This window comes from Bactrocera dorsalis, chromosome 5 (genome assembly GCF_023373825.1).
Source record: "Bactrocera dorsalis isolate Fly_Bdor chromosome 5, ASM2337382v1, whole genome shotgun sequence".
NCBI lineage: Eukaryota > Metazoa > Arthropoda > Insecta > Diptera > Tephritidae > Bactrocera > Bactrocera dorsalis.
In genome coordinates this window covers 52,479,358-52,495,895 of record NC_064307.1, presented here as the reverse complement: position 1 = coordinate 52,495,895, position 16,538 = coordinate 52,479,358, and the positions used below count along the sequence as shown (strand labels likewise).

General features: G+C 35.9%; 1 protein-coding gene across 1 annotated transcript; it reads right to left on the bottom strand.

The window, feature by feature from the left end:
- Window positions 1–629: 629 nt before the first annotated feature.
- LOC105225257 (uncharacterized) lies at window positions 630–15,137 on the bottom strand. Its single transcript, XM_019989893.3, has 9 exons — window positions 14,365–15,137; window positions 14,139–14,290; window positions 13,930–14,074; window positions 2,212–2,420; window positions 1,960–2,158; window positions 1,770–1,895; window positions 1,303–1,453; window positions 1,129–1,235; window positions 630–1,061 (listed from the first exon to the last, which is right to left on the bottom strand). Exons 1-9 carry the CDS (start codon window positions 14,858–14,860, stop codon window positions 766–768), a joined length of 1,881 nt encoding a protein of 626 aa, XP_019845452.2. The 5' UTR covers window positions 14,861–15,137; the 3' UTR covers window positions 630–765.
- Between the last annotated feature and the right edge of the window lie 1,401 nt (window positions 15,138–16,538).

Genomic DNA, 16,538 nt, shown 5'->3' with positions numbered 1-16,538 from the left:
GAAGTATGTCATCTTATGACCAAAAATTGTTCAAATCGAACCAAAACGGTTCAAGCTTCTAGGTGCCGAATACCCCAGTGGCAATAGTTGACATTTTACCAAAAATATCGGTCAATGTGAGAGAATATAATTGAAATTTGTAAAGAATCCATTCCTGATAATGGTGTCATATGCCAAGGGTTACCATATTCCCTGATTTGTCAGGGAATTCGCTCATTTTGTCCTTCGGATGATTTTCATGAAAAATTCACTGATTCCCTGGTTTTCTCCTGAATCGGCGATTTTTTTAAATTATTATTTTTCTTGAACGAGTGCGTGAAAATGTACTCGTATACCGTCAAATGGAAATGCGACTACATCATATGTCATACACATGTCTCGACAACTGAGACCGAAATGGTAACCCTACATATGCCTGTGAGTTGCAAAAGGGTTGAATCAGGTCAATACTTCCTTTTGACCTCATAAACCTAATAAAAAAGTCAACTACGTATATCGGGCAATATGTGTAGCAACGGTCCGTATATTGTACTTAGAATGGCTTTAATTCATCAAGTTGAAAGAGTAGGAAATGTTCGATTACATACTAACTTAGCCCTTTCTTATTTATAATTAGTTATTCTCACAAGTTAGATCAATGTTGGGATTTGTTTGGCGGTGACATTTTATATACCCTACAGATTTGAAGAATTTTACATTGTACTTGACATTTTGAAGCTTTTCGTGCTAAAGTAAGAATAACGTTTTTCATGAGAAATTGTTTATTTATTCTACTAGGAAACAGTAATAGTTCTTAAACATCAATGGTGCTTCTTCATCCGATATAAAGTTCCGCTCTGGCTTCTTAGAAGCAAATGGATTTAGAGTTGGAGGCATAATAACATTAATTCTTCGACTGGATTCTTGAATCAATCGTGAAATGTCGAGTGGCGCCTCATACGCCGTATATGATGTAACGACAATGGGGCACTTTATATTCGTGGCAATTCGTATAGTTTCAGGCCAAGTATCCTCCATTTGAAAACCATTGTAACGATATAAGCCAGCGTTGAAGAAGCAAACTTCAAAGACAAGTTTCAAATCAGTTTGGAAATACTTATGTATACGTGTAATCTATGGTCGACTTACTTAAATCGGGTGTCATGAATGTTGGCAAGTTGAAGTAATCATGGTACAGTTGGTTTTGAAAACGGTAACTTACCACGCGTTGTGTTTTACGACATGACCTGCAACATCTAAATATTTACGAACATTTTTTAGTGTTTGCTTTTTAGTAACGGAAGAAATCATTTCTATATTTACTTTGTTTTCGCCAATTGTTCAAAGGGCATGTTACTCTGATTTAGCTCCGGACCGACAAAAACCACATTTAGTTTTTTGGTATTCGGATTAATATGTAAGAAGAATAGTTCCCATTTGTGTAAAGCATCCACTTCAAACTCGATTTCAGCACCTGTTGAAAGAAAATTATAGTCAATTATGAATAGCGAATGCGACGTTCGCTTGTTAGGAAGAAATTACTGAATTCATTCCCCTTATGGCTTACAATGTGCATTGTGTGTATGTGTTAGTTTCTATGCTCGATGCATTAGAGTTTGGGTAATCGCGACTTGCTGAGTAGATTACGTTGTGGTATCTAACTTTAAGTCATCATAAGACACTATATCGACACAAAAGGCAAAGATAAGTAAAGCTAAAGCCATCAACTACTTAGGCTAAGATAGTCCAAGTAAAATAGAGATACGCATTCCAAAATAATTTATACTTACCGATGAGATGTATAGTAATTTCTTCCGACTTCTTCAAATGCCCACATAACTTCAAAGCATACCAAGCTGTCAAGGGACACGTAGATATTTGACTAAGTGCAGAAAATTCACAATCATCCTGAATGGCTAATAACGGCAATAGAAAGTTAAGTCAACAAAATACACAATTGTAAAACTCTAGTACAGTTACCGCAGTCTAATTTGCTCAGAATCTGCTTAGTATTAGAACAAGCTCCCGGTATATCATGTAGTATTTTCATAGGCATTGCCGGATCGATTTTTCCACCTTTGGCCTGCATTAACTCTAGCTTTTTGAACAGTTGGTATGACTTGCACCAATCCTGATGGGATTTGTTAAAATGTTCCGGCTTATCGCGACAGTAGGCGACCTTGGAAAATATTAGTAGTAATAATAGTTGAAAAAGATTTATATTTCAAATACCTGTCCACAATTTTCGCAGTCCACTAGCTTTCTGAAATCGTACTCACGGCAGCTTGTATTGCAACAAATTCGTGGGAACAATACTACCTCCTGTTCGGTGGCTGTCAAAGGGCGATTTATTATGGATTCTATTTGTCGTATTATAACAATGCGGTAGGACCGAAATTGTTCAGCGGTGAATTCACCGCACTTACGAAAAATTTGACCACCTTGAACAGAAAAAGAGAAAATTTATTTTTTATAACCGGTAACTTTGAAACAGTTATGATTTTTTCAAATTATCTCGAAGTTGCATACCATTTTATTAAAATAAATATGTAGATAGATATGAGTGGTGCCACTTTGGTCTTAAAAAAATGTCTGAATATAAATGAATTCACCTAAACGTAATCGATATAAATATAGAGTTATATATACATTATATATATGTACATGCTCAGCATGACAAGAAGAGGTCAAATGTGGGTGACTGTCTATCCGTCGGTCTGCCTGTGTCAACTTTCTGAGAAGAATACCTTTTACCATTTCTTCAAACACTGCGACGTCATCTAACCGAAGCCTCAAGAAACGGGGTTGGATCAAAGGGAGAGGGGCGTTAGATGAGTCGAGTTGGTGGGGCGTGCTAAGAGGTGGCCAATGTCATGCGGCGACTCATTGTATGCAGGACATACAATGTATTGGATATGTCGAGGTCTATTCTGGATAAGTAGAAGTTTAACCTGCTACAGTATCCAGAACAAAGCTGCGCAAAGGTCACTCACGTTTCTCGCGACAACTCGAGGTCTTCGTTTGTGATGGGTGGTGAGTACGCCATTCACTGAAAGAGAGTCGGTGAAGGTGTTGATGGCTCCGCTGTGAATGGCGGTCATTGCTTATCAAAACTTTGTTGTGTCCGAGGTCTGGTCGGCGTACTGTCCAACGTCGTCGACGTAATTGAGGAATTATTTCTTGATGTTCGTAGTGGTTCTCGCACGAGGATTGGACCGTGATGAAGGAATGGGAGTCATGTTGCCTTTTGGAGCTGACATCGACCTGGAAGGTCCTCTGTTTGCCACTCGGGTGGAGTGGAGGTGCAGTACACGAGCTATGGGTAGGTTGCACAGCAGTAGAGGCTAACATGGGACCACATAACTTGTGGTCCAATCCCTATGTGTCTTAAGGCTTTAGCAGGTCTTGAGATGTCTTCATCCATTGCATGTTTTACACCTGACCGAGGTGGAGTTTGGATGGAGCCTTTTAGCGCAAACGCAACAGAAACATTCCTCGGAGCCCGATTCAATGGCAACACGAATCAGGAGGATACTGAGAAACCCTGCTGCAAGGCAAGGCAAATGGCAAATGGCTTCAAGTGCGGGGCTGGTGGGAAAACCTCATAACAGACACACAGAGTACACTGGAAATGTGGAGAGACACTTCTCGAACCTGCTAAATGCTGCGACGGATTAAGAAGAACACGTATCAACGATCTACCGCAGCCACATTGTCGTTCCGAGAGTCGACCAAAACGGAGTGAATACAGCTCTAAGGCGTGCAGTTGAGCGCTTTAAAGCCGGTGGCGAGGAGATGGAAAGGCGCATGTTCCAGCTGCTAAGCATGATTTGGTCGGCTGAATATATGCTCAATGCTTGGAATATGAGTATACTCTGTCCTATCCACAAGAAGGGAGATCCTGCAGTCTGCACTAACTATCGCGGAATCAGCCTTCTTAATATCACATATAAAACTCTTTCGGCAGAATTGTGTGAAAGACTTAAGCCCCTTGTAAATAAACTGATTGAACAGATTTTCCCAATAAGTCAAATCGTGAAAAATAGATCGACTTCCATCATTTTTTTATCGCTTTCAACACCACCGATGGAAACTGCCTATTGGAAGTCATATCTAAATTCGGTGTCATTGCGAAACTCATACGTCTACGTTTGACGTTGAGCACAACCAAACTCCGTTAAAATCGAGAAAGATCTCTCCGAGCCAGTCGATACCAAACGAGGTTTTAGACAGGGTGATTCTCTCGCATGGGACTTTTTCAATTAAATGCTAGAAAAGGTGATACGTGCCGCTACTTTGAACTTCAGTGACTTCTCTAAAAGTATAATGATACTGGAATGGACTAACATGGAACCATTATAAATTCCTCCCAGCGTTTAAAAAACTACGCTACTCCAGTAGCATTGCATTTTGTTATTGCTACCGCTCTCACTTTGTCGGGAGCCACCGCAGAGCCATAGCATGACAATGTAAAAGTATGTGCTCTGCTCTGCTCCGAGATTTGTTAGGTAAAAAAATACCCAGTGGAATAATGGTTCACCGCTTACATTTTTCTTTGAAGAATGCTTCGAAGAAAATTCTGTGTAGAATTGCATAAAAGTAAGCTATGGAGCTAAATTCTAGAGTGTTCATATTTACAATCAAGTAAGTACATGAACAACGTTACAATACAATATGTTAACAACAAATACAAGTTGATGAAATAAAATTTATAAGTAAATTTTTCCATTATTTCGTCAAATCGTCAAGCATTTTCAGGTTGGTTGTGTTTAGGTGAGCTGCTATTTTAATTAAAAAAATGTATTAATTTTGTGTCTTTTTATTTACATCTCATAAATGACCTCGAGGAATTTTCATAGATTTTTTAATACATACCTTCCATAAAAATTCTATAAAGCCTTGCTTAAAAATCCAAATATTTTGAGAAGTAATAATGGTAGCGATTTCGCTACTTAGGGTTGTTGCGCTGGGTTTGGGACCCGCCACGAAAAAAACACCCCCAATGAAAAAGCATAAACAGCCTGCTGTTGTTGACTCGGCTATAATCGCTACGCCAGTAAAGAAGAAGAAGAAGATTTTGGCCTCGGACATTTAAAATTAATAGTTCAAAAAAAAACAGCACCCTAATGTATATAGTATATAAAAGAAAGTCGTATTAGTTACAACATTTATAACTCAAGAACGGAGGAATTGACTTGGCTGAAAATTGGTGGGGAGGTAGCTTAGAAGCAGGGTAAGGACTTAGGATACTTTTTATCTCTTTACTATGTTAAAATTTAATACAACTCATAAATACAAAAATTATATTTCTAATCATAAGCATTTGTTCAAAATTCATGTAAATTCTTAGTAATTAAAAAATTTAAAAGTTTAGTAATTAAAAAATAGAAAGAAATAAGTAAACATTTTCATATCCATACATGGTTAGTATGTGGGTTATACTGATTTTGCTCCTGAACCAGGCAGTCTTTTTAGGATGAACAAATTAATTGGGTTGCGCGAATTATTGAGAACGTGCCTCTGTCTAAGCGAATTTAAAAGATGCCGGTTAAAAAACGTCCTTTCGCGATAATGGTTTTTGTACGATAGAATTCTTTATTATCAGCATTTCATGGTTTAGCCTAAAACTTAACCTAACATCTTAAACTAGTGGTAAGTATGTATACAAAAAAGAGGAAAGTATATGCAGTTCAAATTAATCTCGAAAATGCATAGCAATTGAATATTGTAATACATTTGTAAAAGATGATGTTTTTGGTAATATAAAAAAGGTAAATATTTTACATAATATAAAAACAATTGAATAAATCATAATTATTATCTAATTCGAGATGAGAAAGCGCTTGGAACATTCGAGAGAACTGTCCTTTACAAGATCTTTGGAGCCGTCCGCATGAGCAACGAGTATCGAAGAAGATGAGACCACGAACTGTATTGGCTATGCAGCGACATGGACATAATTAAGCGAATAAAAATGCCATGCCGTTCACATGGAAAATGATCCTACAGCTAAAAGATCTTTCGATTCGAAACCTTAGGGTGAAAAACGGAAGCAAGAGCGCCCGCGCATCAAACGGAAGGATCAAGTGCATAGTAATCTGTCTGCACTAGCATGCCTTCGGAAAGGATATAGGCAGTTTCGTAGTTTCGGCCCAGAACTTTAATATACCAAAAAAATTAAGTTTTCTGAAAAGTTTCGGTATACAGTAGAGGCCCGCTAATCCGGACACGGCCTAATCCGGATTCTACTGTAATCCGGACAGGGGTAAAAAATTCAAAATTTCTATTATGTCCCTTGTAATCCGGACCGACATTCTCTATCCGTATTCTCTAATCCGGATCACATGTTTATTATTCACTACATTCGCTTTTATGCTTATGCGTGCGCTTTGTTTCATTCTTATGTGAATCCGCATTATTCTGGAAATTACTTCCTAATCAAACATGGGTGTTTGCTGTAGAAAGAAGAGGTCCATGGAGAAAAACCTCCAAAGAGAGAGTAACATTTCTTGCTTGTGCAACCATAAACTTAAAATGATGGTCATTGGAAAGGCGGAAAATCCCAGAGCTTTTAAGAACTGTAGCGATCTTCCAGTTGAAAATTACTCGACAAAAAATGCCTGCATGACTTCAACAATTTTCGTAAAATGGTTTCGCGAGTCGTTTGTCAAACAAGTAAAGGATTTTTAAGCGGACAACAACCTAGATGGAAAAGCTATTTTACAAGTTGATAATGCTTCTTGTCACGCATCGGTTGAGCAGTTTAGGAGCGATGATGGTAAAACTATAACCGTATTTCTTCCCCCTACCTGCACAGCTCTTATCCAACAAATGGACCAACTCTTTGGAGAACCTGTCGTCTGATACAGTAGAAAAATGTTGGCAAAAAATTCTTCCCTATACAGGGAATAAAGATATAGTTAAAACCGAAAACAATTCCGATGCTGACGAGGATCCAGATGATAGCGTTTTTCTGTCTGTTCTCAAAGAAAAATGGACGTCACAGCGTGAAGATGCACAAGAGCTAACAGAAATAGGAGCTTTGTTGCAGAGAATGGATATTAACAATCACCAACTGCCACAATCTGAAATAAGTGAATGGCGTATTGGAGATAACGACCATTTGCCCCTCCATAGTGACGATTCCTCCGTTGAAGAAGTCGAAAACAATGAACCAAAAGCTAAACATGAAGACGCTATTAAAAGCTTCAGCACCTGTATACAATGGTCTGAGGAAAATAACGTTGAATCGAAGTGTATTCTTGGATCGCTACGGCAGCGAGCAATGGAGGCTAAACAAAAAAGCGTTCGCCAAACAAAATTAACCAATTTTTTCAATTAAATTTAGAATTTATATTACACCCATCCATATTAATCCATACACATTGCTAACGTTTATTTTCAATGGATTGTTTTAAGTTTTTTTTTTGGAACATGTGTATTATTTGTTATAACAAACAAACAGAAATTTATAAATATTTTTTCTTAATACATAGTTCTGATACTTATGTCTTTGGTAATCCGGATTCCCTTATATTCCGGATAGGGGTCGGTTTTAATTGATCCGGATTAGCGGGCCTCTACTGTATTATATTTTTTAGGTGGCAAACTCAGTGTTTGAGACATCGATTTTGCACTCGATTTTACTTTCAAAGAAGCTGCTTATTTGGCGGAGCCGACGGTATCGGACTACTATAACATATAGCTCTGATGCAAACTTCCCGATGAAAATCTAGTTCTTATTTTGAAAACTTTTTTATTTGTGAAGGATATTTTAGCTTCGGCGCAGATAGATACATATGTATATACATTAGGGTGTGTCATTCTGAGGCAACCTTTTTTTTCAACTGAAAAACAGACTAAAAACTTTCGAAAATGTGAAAAACAACGTCACTCAAATGATGAGCTCTTAATATTGATATTAAAAGGTGCCTCTTTCAAATTTTCTGATTTCCATATAAATAACATGGAAAAAAATCATTTTTTTTTGTGGTGGTTATTGTGTGGAGGTTATTATACATATGTGCACGCGATGGCTGCCAGTGGGGATGGTAAACTCGATTCCCATTCTACTCGAGAATCGAGTTTTCTCTTAAAATAATCGATTTTTTGTAATCGATCTTCAGAAGTCGAAGTCGATTAAGAAACGATTCTTGACATTCGAAAATATGATTTGTTTTGTTTATTAACCATCAATTTGTAATATAAGATGAAAAATTGTGGAAATCATTTTTTATAATTTTTTGTTGGACTTTAACTACGAATAACTTTGAATGAGTTGACTCAGCCAAAAAATGTTCTAGACCTTTTTTGTAGATCGGTAAATTTCCTATAAGAATAAGTGTTGATTCTCGCTTACCAATTATTTGTTTGTGTACATTAAAAATCCAAACAAAATAAACCAAATTTCCTGTGTTATTTATATGGGAAATCAAAAATGTCGATGAGGCACTCTTAATATTAATATTAAGAGCTCAGGTCTTACCAGAATTTGTTTTTAGTCATGTCGGATGAGATTTTCATGGTAACTAAGAAAAATAAAAATAAACAAAATTTTTGGCCCATCTTAATGTATATACATACATATGTATGTACATATGTGCAAAATATTTGGTTGCTATAGTCTTTTTAATATATGTATGAATCAAAACGGTTTCCCAGGAGCGGTCGTTAAAGTTTTCTGAATAGCCAGAAGTCACACGGAGCTAAATCAAGCCAATCTGGTGGTTGCGGCGCGAAATTGGTTGAAAATTTTACGAAAAACTCGCAAAAAATCAAAGCAGTATGCGACGGTAATACCTAAAACCAAGTGCTGTCGACCCATAATTCCGACCTCTTTTTGTTTTTTGGTCGTAAGCATAGATCCAAGACTCATCGCCAGTAATAATACGTACGCAACGCTGTTTTTCGAAAAAATTTAGTGGTTTTGGAACCAATCGTGCTTTTACTTTTCTTAAGTCAAAATGATCTCTCAAAATGGTTTTCACTGATCCTTCGAATATTATTTATTGACGTGTATCGGCTAATTTGATTCCGCAAAAAAATTTAATGGAACTTCTTTGTTCAATAAATTCACTGATCGCAAAGGTCCCCGAATGTACTTCACAGAAATAAAGAGATGCCCAACTCCTCTCTCACTGGAAGCGAGAGAGCAATTGCTAAACCCCAAAACCTACTGAACTTTGACTAATCGAGTTCAGTAGGTTTTGACGTTTATCAATTGGAAACGAGCGATGGCTAGATTGAAATCTTACCAAAAAATATGTAAATGGAGGGATTTGTTGCATTGTTTAAGACCGCTTATAAAAATGAAAAACAATGAAATTAAATAAATTTGTGAAATTTAAAGGTATTTGATGAAAGGTTTTGTGATTTGAAGCATCATAGTATTGTTTTCAATGGAAAATGATTAACAACATTTAATGATAGAGAGCTAACAAGCTTAAATCCTTTTATTGGGTATTGAAAAGTCAAAAGTCAGTTGTTTTAATATACTTTAAAAAGATTTAAATAGTTTCTCCATATTATAAAACCCCCACTATATAGTAATTTTTATTCGTACTAAATGTTGGGAGTTTTAATTTAAATGCCCAAAAATTATTATTTTGTTCAATCTGGTCGTAATGGAAAATGTAAAAAATGCTTATTTTGAAGCGCTCTCACACTGGAATAAGTTGGACATCCCTTTATTCCTAGTACTTCATGTATTTCAGAGAGACAATAGTATACTAAACGCTAATGATTATTTTTATTTGATATTTGGCACAGATGTAACTGAGAGTCATACCAATTTAGAAAAAAATATTTCGACGAATGGGGTTTCGCGCGAAATTTATTTTTATTTTTGTTACAGTATATCACAGAAATATATATGTTTTCCTCTAATATTTCTTAAGATTTCCAAAAACTGAAAGTTTAAAAAAGCTTTAGGTTATCTTTAGCATCACAAAGAGGAGTAAAAAATCGGAATTGGTTAAGGTTTACTACATAGTTGTATTTAGGTCTATATTTATATGCAACGAAGAAGATATATGGCTGATAATGATTCCCACAAAAACCCCAAAAATGAAAAACAGTAATATTTATGTATAACTAATTCATCCTTCAGAGGCTATAACGGTGTGGGTTTTATGGCGTCAACGGTTATTTTAACCTTGGCCTAATCTCTTGTGAGTCGAGAATAATCACATTTCCTTAGCCTTTCGATAATTATAGTAGTTCTTAATAAGCTACGCAAGATATTAAATAGTAGCAATTTAATAATATTTGGCGCACTAAACATTTTTTTGTAATTTTATGTTTTCGCTAACAATGAATTATTACATACATATAACAAGCTTTGAAAACGTTTAAAGAACCGATAATTGCCAATAAATTAATCTATTTATATTGATTAATTAGCAATACTGTGTAATGTGCATATGCAAGCCGTAGAAATAAATATACATATGTATGTATGTACATAAACCGCACACACAATCCCAATAGTAAGTTGATTTTAGAATTGATATTGTGACTAGTTGTTTTCATATGAGGATACATATTAATTGGTTATTGCCGATTTTGGTTGATTAGATTGTGTTGATTGAGAACTGTTGGTTTTGTATACTCTTATAATACTTTTATAGTGAGTGAGCATAGCATAATAGTTTTGCTCACACAATGTAATTTATAATATTCAAAACGTTTTCAGTTTAATGAAAATAGAACTATTCTATTCTTCAGCATAATCGCCAACTAGGGAAGCGTCAAAGTATTCAAAATAGACATTTCCTAGTTTGACCTCATTTAAATTTAATTTTTTTATAGCAAGCCACTTTTTCAGTCTGTGAATATGAAATAGCCAAAACTGGCGAATACGGTGGGAAGCTAGTCCTAGTTGACAACATTTACTTGCTGAATGACTGGAACGAAGGATTGATGAGAGAGAAGAGCGGCGATCGCTCGAGGTGAATAAGAAACGTCTTGAATAAGGATAAAATTTAACAAGATTATAAAAATAATATAGGCTTATCCTTTTCGTAAGCCATTTAACCCATTTCAGTCAAACTTGTCAACTACTAGTCGTAACAATATTTTCTCGAGTATGTACATATAAGAAAAGTGGGCCACCCAAACCATATCAAAACAATTCCATATTTGATTTTGCAATGAATAATTTGCGAAAGAGTTCATATCTTTCTTCCTATCCAATGTTCTTAGTGGGTGCATACCTGGGCCAAATGTGTGATGTATAATGAGTTGCAAACTAAAAACAATAACTATTTGCAGGCATCAGGCTGGTTCAATCTTTGCAAAGCAAAGCATTTGGAAGAATGCCAAGAAATAAATTTGCATGCGAAACTGGCGACAGACAGTCACAGCATTAGTCCTTAGGTTCATGCTCACATATACGTACATATATCATGCATTTGCTGTGAGTATACATACATACATGGGCATGAACATTATAATTTATCATGGTGGAATTGTGATTAAACGGCTGCTTTTAAATTGACCGTGCTAAGACTACTGAAAATATCGGCAGCATTAATGACTTTAGGCAATTTTTCTTTTACATACATACATGGGTATAAATGAAATGGAAAAACTGTTTTCTTATACATATATGTACATATGAATGTGGAGAATATGTTTTGAAGAAATCAAATAGTTTGAAGTTCCCAATTTGAGAGGATCAATAATTAGCCTCTTCAAGTTAGCATTTAGCGACTAAATTGGATTTTGTTAACTAAATTGGATCACTAAAACAAAAAAATCTATATATATTATAGATTTTTGTATTATAGGTATGTTGTTCAACAGTAAACATGTGAGGCAAAAACTTTTCCAGGAGATAAGTTGGGAAGTCGTATTTACTGATAAATGTGGTATAAGTGATCGTCTCAGTGTGAAATTTTCGATATATTTTTTAATAATAATAATATACATAATAATAAACATTCTGTTAAATTTTGAAATCGAAATTGAAATTATTACGGTCACTATAGCGTTTTTTGTAGAAAGACAACAGAGCGGGCAACGTAGCGACTCCAATGTTTAAACGCGTTTTTCTCAGAATAGTGTTTTTTAAAACGGTTTCCACTCTCAAGAGAAGAGTTTTGAAAATAGCTAGTTCCAATTTGAAGAGAACATGTCTAACGTCATTCCCTATCGTTACGGAAGCTTTGTTTTTTGGAAATCTTCCTATGTTTTCTTCGAAAAACTGTCAAAAAAGGGGCCAAAATCGATACTTTTTGTCCAAACCGGCGTCAAATTTCAAAGCAAAAAAAGCTTCAATAGCGCCATAGCGACTTTCCTACATATTAATAATCTTTTTGAAATATTTGTTTAGATCAAAATAAATATAGCACAAAAATTAACTAATGGTTAATTTTATATGGTAAAAAGTCAACTGAAAATTACGAGCTATGAAAATTGGATCTGCTTTTATCCCGATGCGTTAAATTATAGAAGGAAACACAAGCAAAAAAATTTCTCCTTAAATAACAACTAGGAGAATCGTATATAACCGTTATATAGGAAGTTTCCAACTTTCACACTGTACTGTGAAATGGTGAAACAAAGGTAGCTCATTTACCAGGTTTTTCCATAAGTTTTGTCGTTCGATAAGACAGTGCGTTGCTATTAGTATGTACGTGAAGTTTAATTTCAATCTGTCAATTCATTCTTTGTTTACAAGCCATTTAGTGTCCCCGTGTCACAGTTTTTTTTTACAATGGTAAAAATTGAATATCGTGCAGTGATAAATTCTTATTTTTGGAAGGTGTAGCACCAAAAGAAATTCACGAACTTTTGTAAAATGTGTAATTATTGTTCACCTACAATTAGAACAGTAGAAAGATGGGTTTCTGTACAAGCCTTGAAGACGATCCACGTGTAGAACGTCCAAAAAGCGCATTAACACCAGAAATCAAAGCCAAAATCAGGGTATGGTTTTGAAAAATCGTCGATTGACTGAGAGAGATTTAGTAGAGGCTCTACACATCTTATTAGTCAGTGTGAGCCATATTTTAAGTGAAATTTTGGATTTTAGAAAACTGTGTGCACAATGGGTGCCTCATTCCAAACAAAAAAACATTCGAAATCGACTTTCTCAGCAATATTTGAAGCGTTTTAAAAAGGATACAGTGGATTTTGTGCGTCAATGCATCACAATGATCATGAATCAAAACAAGAGGTTAAGGAGTGGCATGAACCTTGTTATTCGTCTTTGAAATGAGTTCGTGTCCGGGAATCGGCCAAGAAGGTTACGGCATCAGTTTTTTGGGATGCGAGAGGAATTTTGTTTGTGGATTACTTGCAAACTGATAAAACAATTAATTCTGAATATTATTGCAACCTTTCGGACCAGTTGAGGGAAAAATTCGTGAAAAAAGACCCGGTTTGCAGAAGAAAAAAATACGTTTTCATTTGGACGATATTATAAGAAAAAAATATAAAATAATTTGGACGATGCACCGTGTCACAAGAGAATATTGACAATGGCTAAAATCCATGAACTAAAGTTCGAATTGTTGGAGTATCCACCGTATTCAGCAGATTTGGTCCTTCGCGACTTCTATTTGTTTCCAGAACTCAAAAAATGTATGCGTGGCAAGAGTTTTTCATCAAATGAAGAGGTCATAACGGCTGTTGAAGCGTTTTTTGCAGATCTTTCGGAAAAAATATATACTTCATCAGCAGCATATACTTGTGGCAATAAATAAGTTGTCCCTCCAGATTGCCTATTGCATTTTAAACATTAAGCGAAAATGGTTTGGGTAGTCAAAAATATTAAATATAAGGAAATATTGTGTCAGGTTGAAATATATTAAAGGCGATAAAATAAAGTTGGAATAGTTAAATGGAATTTGTGTTTTTTATTGTATATTTCTGGTAAGTGTGTTTGTATGCATGTTGTATCACTGTGTATTTGTGTTGCATGAATGTGAAATAATTCTTTTTTACCACAGTTGTCTGCCACCTGTTGCAATGCATAACAAATCTGCCGATGTTGCTCGTCACCCTTCATATGCTGGCCTGAACAGTAATATGCCAATTTGCAACGTTTGCAGGCAGTTTTCGTTTCCGCTGTTAGCTCATCTTTACAAAGCTGCAAAATGTATAAAGTAAGCAGTGAAAAAAGAAGTAAATTTATAACTATTATTAATACGTGCATTGCAAAGGGCGACCAAAAAATATTGCCGCGGTCTATAAATATACTCGATGTAATCCTCCTCGTCGTCTGAGGACTCTACATCACTTATTGGTCCCTCATGGAGTAATTTTTGTAGGTTTTCCAATAAAGTATTAGGTAAATCGGTGCTGCCTATGGACAAAAGTTACAAATGCACAACTTTTTACATACATAAATACAGAGAGCTGTGAAATCTTGTAACTAACCGTTTGCCACTGAGCTCTCTAATTTTCTCTGCAAACTTGCAACAAATGCACTTTGCTTTTGTAAATTGTCCGCTGCCGCTTTTCCATTTGTCGTTTTACCACTTTCTTTGCCTTTGCTCAAACTAGCACTACTTTTTTGACCCTTTTTATCGACCTTTTCAGTGGCTTTTGTATCAACATTGCCTTTTTCACTCTTTTTGCCTTGCTGTAAAAGCTTTGTGCGCATCATTTGTTGCAGTAATCTCAAACCATTGTCTGAATCTTGCGGTGATTGCGTTGGCAATTCACTACCACTCGGCGTGGTTTTTGTTAGAGCTCCGTAATTCTCATTTACACATTCGTTAATAAGTGCTTTTTGTTGACCCACAATATTTAACACTACGCCCTCAGTGTTATTTAATTCACTATTCGAGGTCTGGCCGTTGTCCTCCTTTAAACGATTTGCTTTATTTCTTGGCCGATTCCGCTGGCGCGTTTTCTTCGGTTTTCCATCCATAACGGTTAAAGTATTGAAAAATATGAGAACTTATGCAATTTCTTTATTAAATCGGTTAAACGAATGCTCACTCAAATTTCTACATAAACCGTTCACTTTGAATTTTCACTACCAAATGCAAATTGTGGCTGCCAAACCCAGCGCATTAGGTGCCCTGCCCTCACGTCTAATTTAAAATCTCTGCAAACTTCTTGTACTATTGTTAGTACAATTTTTTTAGAGAACTACAAATGCAGCGGCTATTCCTTTGAGACCTCTGCTGTTCTTGCTGTTCAATAGTTGGACGTACTTTGCCTTTGTCGCTTTTGTTTATATTCGCATTGACGCAGCTACTTGTTTGCTACGTCTATATTTAAGTTAATGTGTTCGTATGTACGTATGCCCATTTATTCTGTTCTCATTTCAGAAGCATACGTCTTCATGGGTTTATGAATACTCTTTATGCTTCGGTTTTGTTGGTTTCCCCGTGAAACATAAAAGAAGCTTTCTTTCCTGTTGCCAAAAAACATATTGAATTACGTCAAATATTAAATTTACACTTAACATTTAGATGAGCCCTTACAATATATTAAAGGGTGATCCATTTCGAGGTTCATTCTTTAGCATTTATTTTTTTATAATTATCTCTTTTTAATATTAGCTGCGGCTACGTCTCAGGTGATCTATCCCTTGAGTCAAATTTTTGATTACTCTTTCGAGCATTTCGACTGGTAACTGGTAAATGATACGCGTGATGTTTTGCTCCAAGACCTAATTCGAAGCGTAATTGTCCGCATAGACTTTAGACTTTACATATCCCCAAAGATATAACATCACATGATCTTGGTGGCCAAGCGACCTGCCCCAAACGTGAAATTATCTGCTCACCGAAGTGTTCTCTCAATAAATCCATTGATTGACGCGATGTGTGAGAAGTGGCGTCATCTTGTTGAAACCAAATTTCGCTGAGATCACGATCTTCAATTTCAGATAGTCAAATAGTCGGTTATCATGGCGCGATAACGGTCGCTATTGACGGTTACGTTCTCATTGGCAACATTTTCGGAGAAATATGGACCGATGATTCCATCGGCTCACAAACCACACTAAACCGCTGTTTTTTCTGCGTGAAATGGCAACTCTTCGTCCCAAATGCGGCAATTTTGCTTGTTTACATACCCATTGAGCCAGAAATGGACATTATCGTTGAACAAAATTTGCTGCAAACGGCGCCGAATCGGCTCTCCACCAAAGCAATACTGAACAAAAATAGCATAACAGCTTGACACAACTCATGCGTGGTCTATCAAAAAAAGTCTACTTGGTTCACTCCTTATATATGTACGCTTTTCCAATTCCTACATGCAGCCAGGTTTCACTACGGCCCAAAGATGGTGGTAGAAATAGAGATTACAATTGTTTTATTCTATTGCAATTTTTGGTAAGCATATAACAGAGAAGTTCTTTGACATACAGTTCTATAGTACAGTTTGAAAATGAGTGAAATGTCATCTTAACTACGCCTACTTCTCATAGAGCTTCCAGAGTCGTGCGATACTTCTTGTAACCCCATATGCTTAATATAATGATTGAGGTTGAGTGCGTTACGTATACATCCGCCAATAAATGGGATATCATAACAAAATTAATAGAGCAATTCAGTACTTTGATACATTCACAAGTCTCCAAATTTCAGATT

Excerpts from the sequence above, each read along its gene's own strand:
- LOC105225257 (XM_019989893.3), bottom strand. The coding sequence starts at position 14,860 with ATGGATGGAAAACCGAAGAAAACGCGCCAGCGGAATCGGCCAAGAAAT. Across the intron at positions 14,291-14,364 it reads AGAGAGCTCAGTGGCAAACG|GCAGCACCGATTTACCTAAT; the intron begins GTTAGTTACAAG and ends TTTTGTCCATAG. Across the intron at positions 2,421-13,929 it reads ACAGGTGGCAGACAACTGTG|GTGGTCAAATTTTTCGTAAG; the intron begins GTAAAAAAGAAT and ends TTTCTGTTCAAG.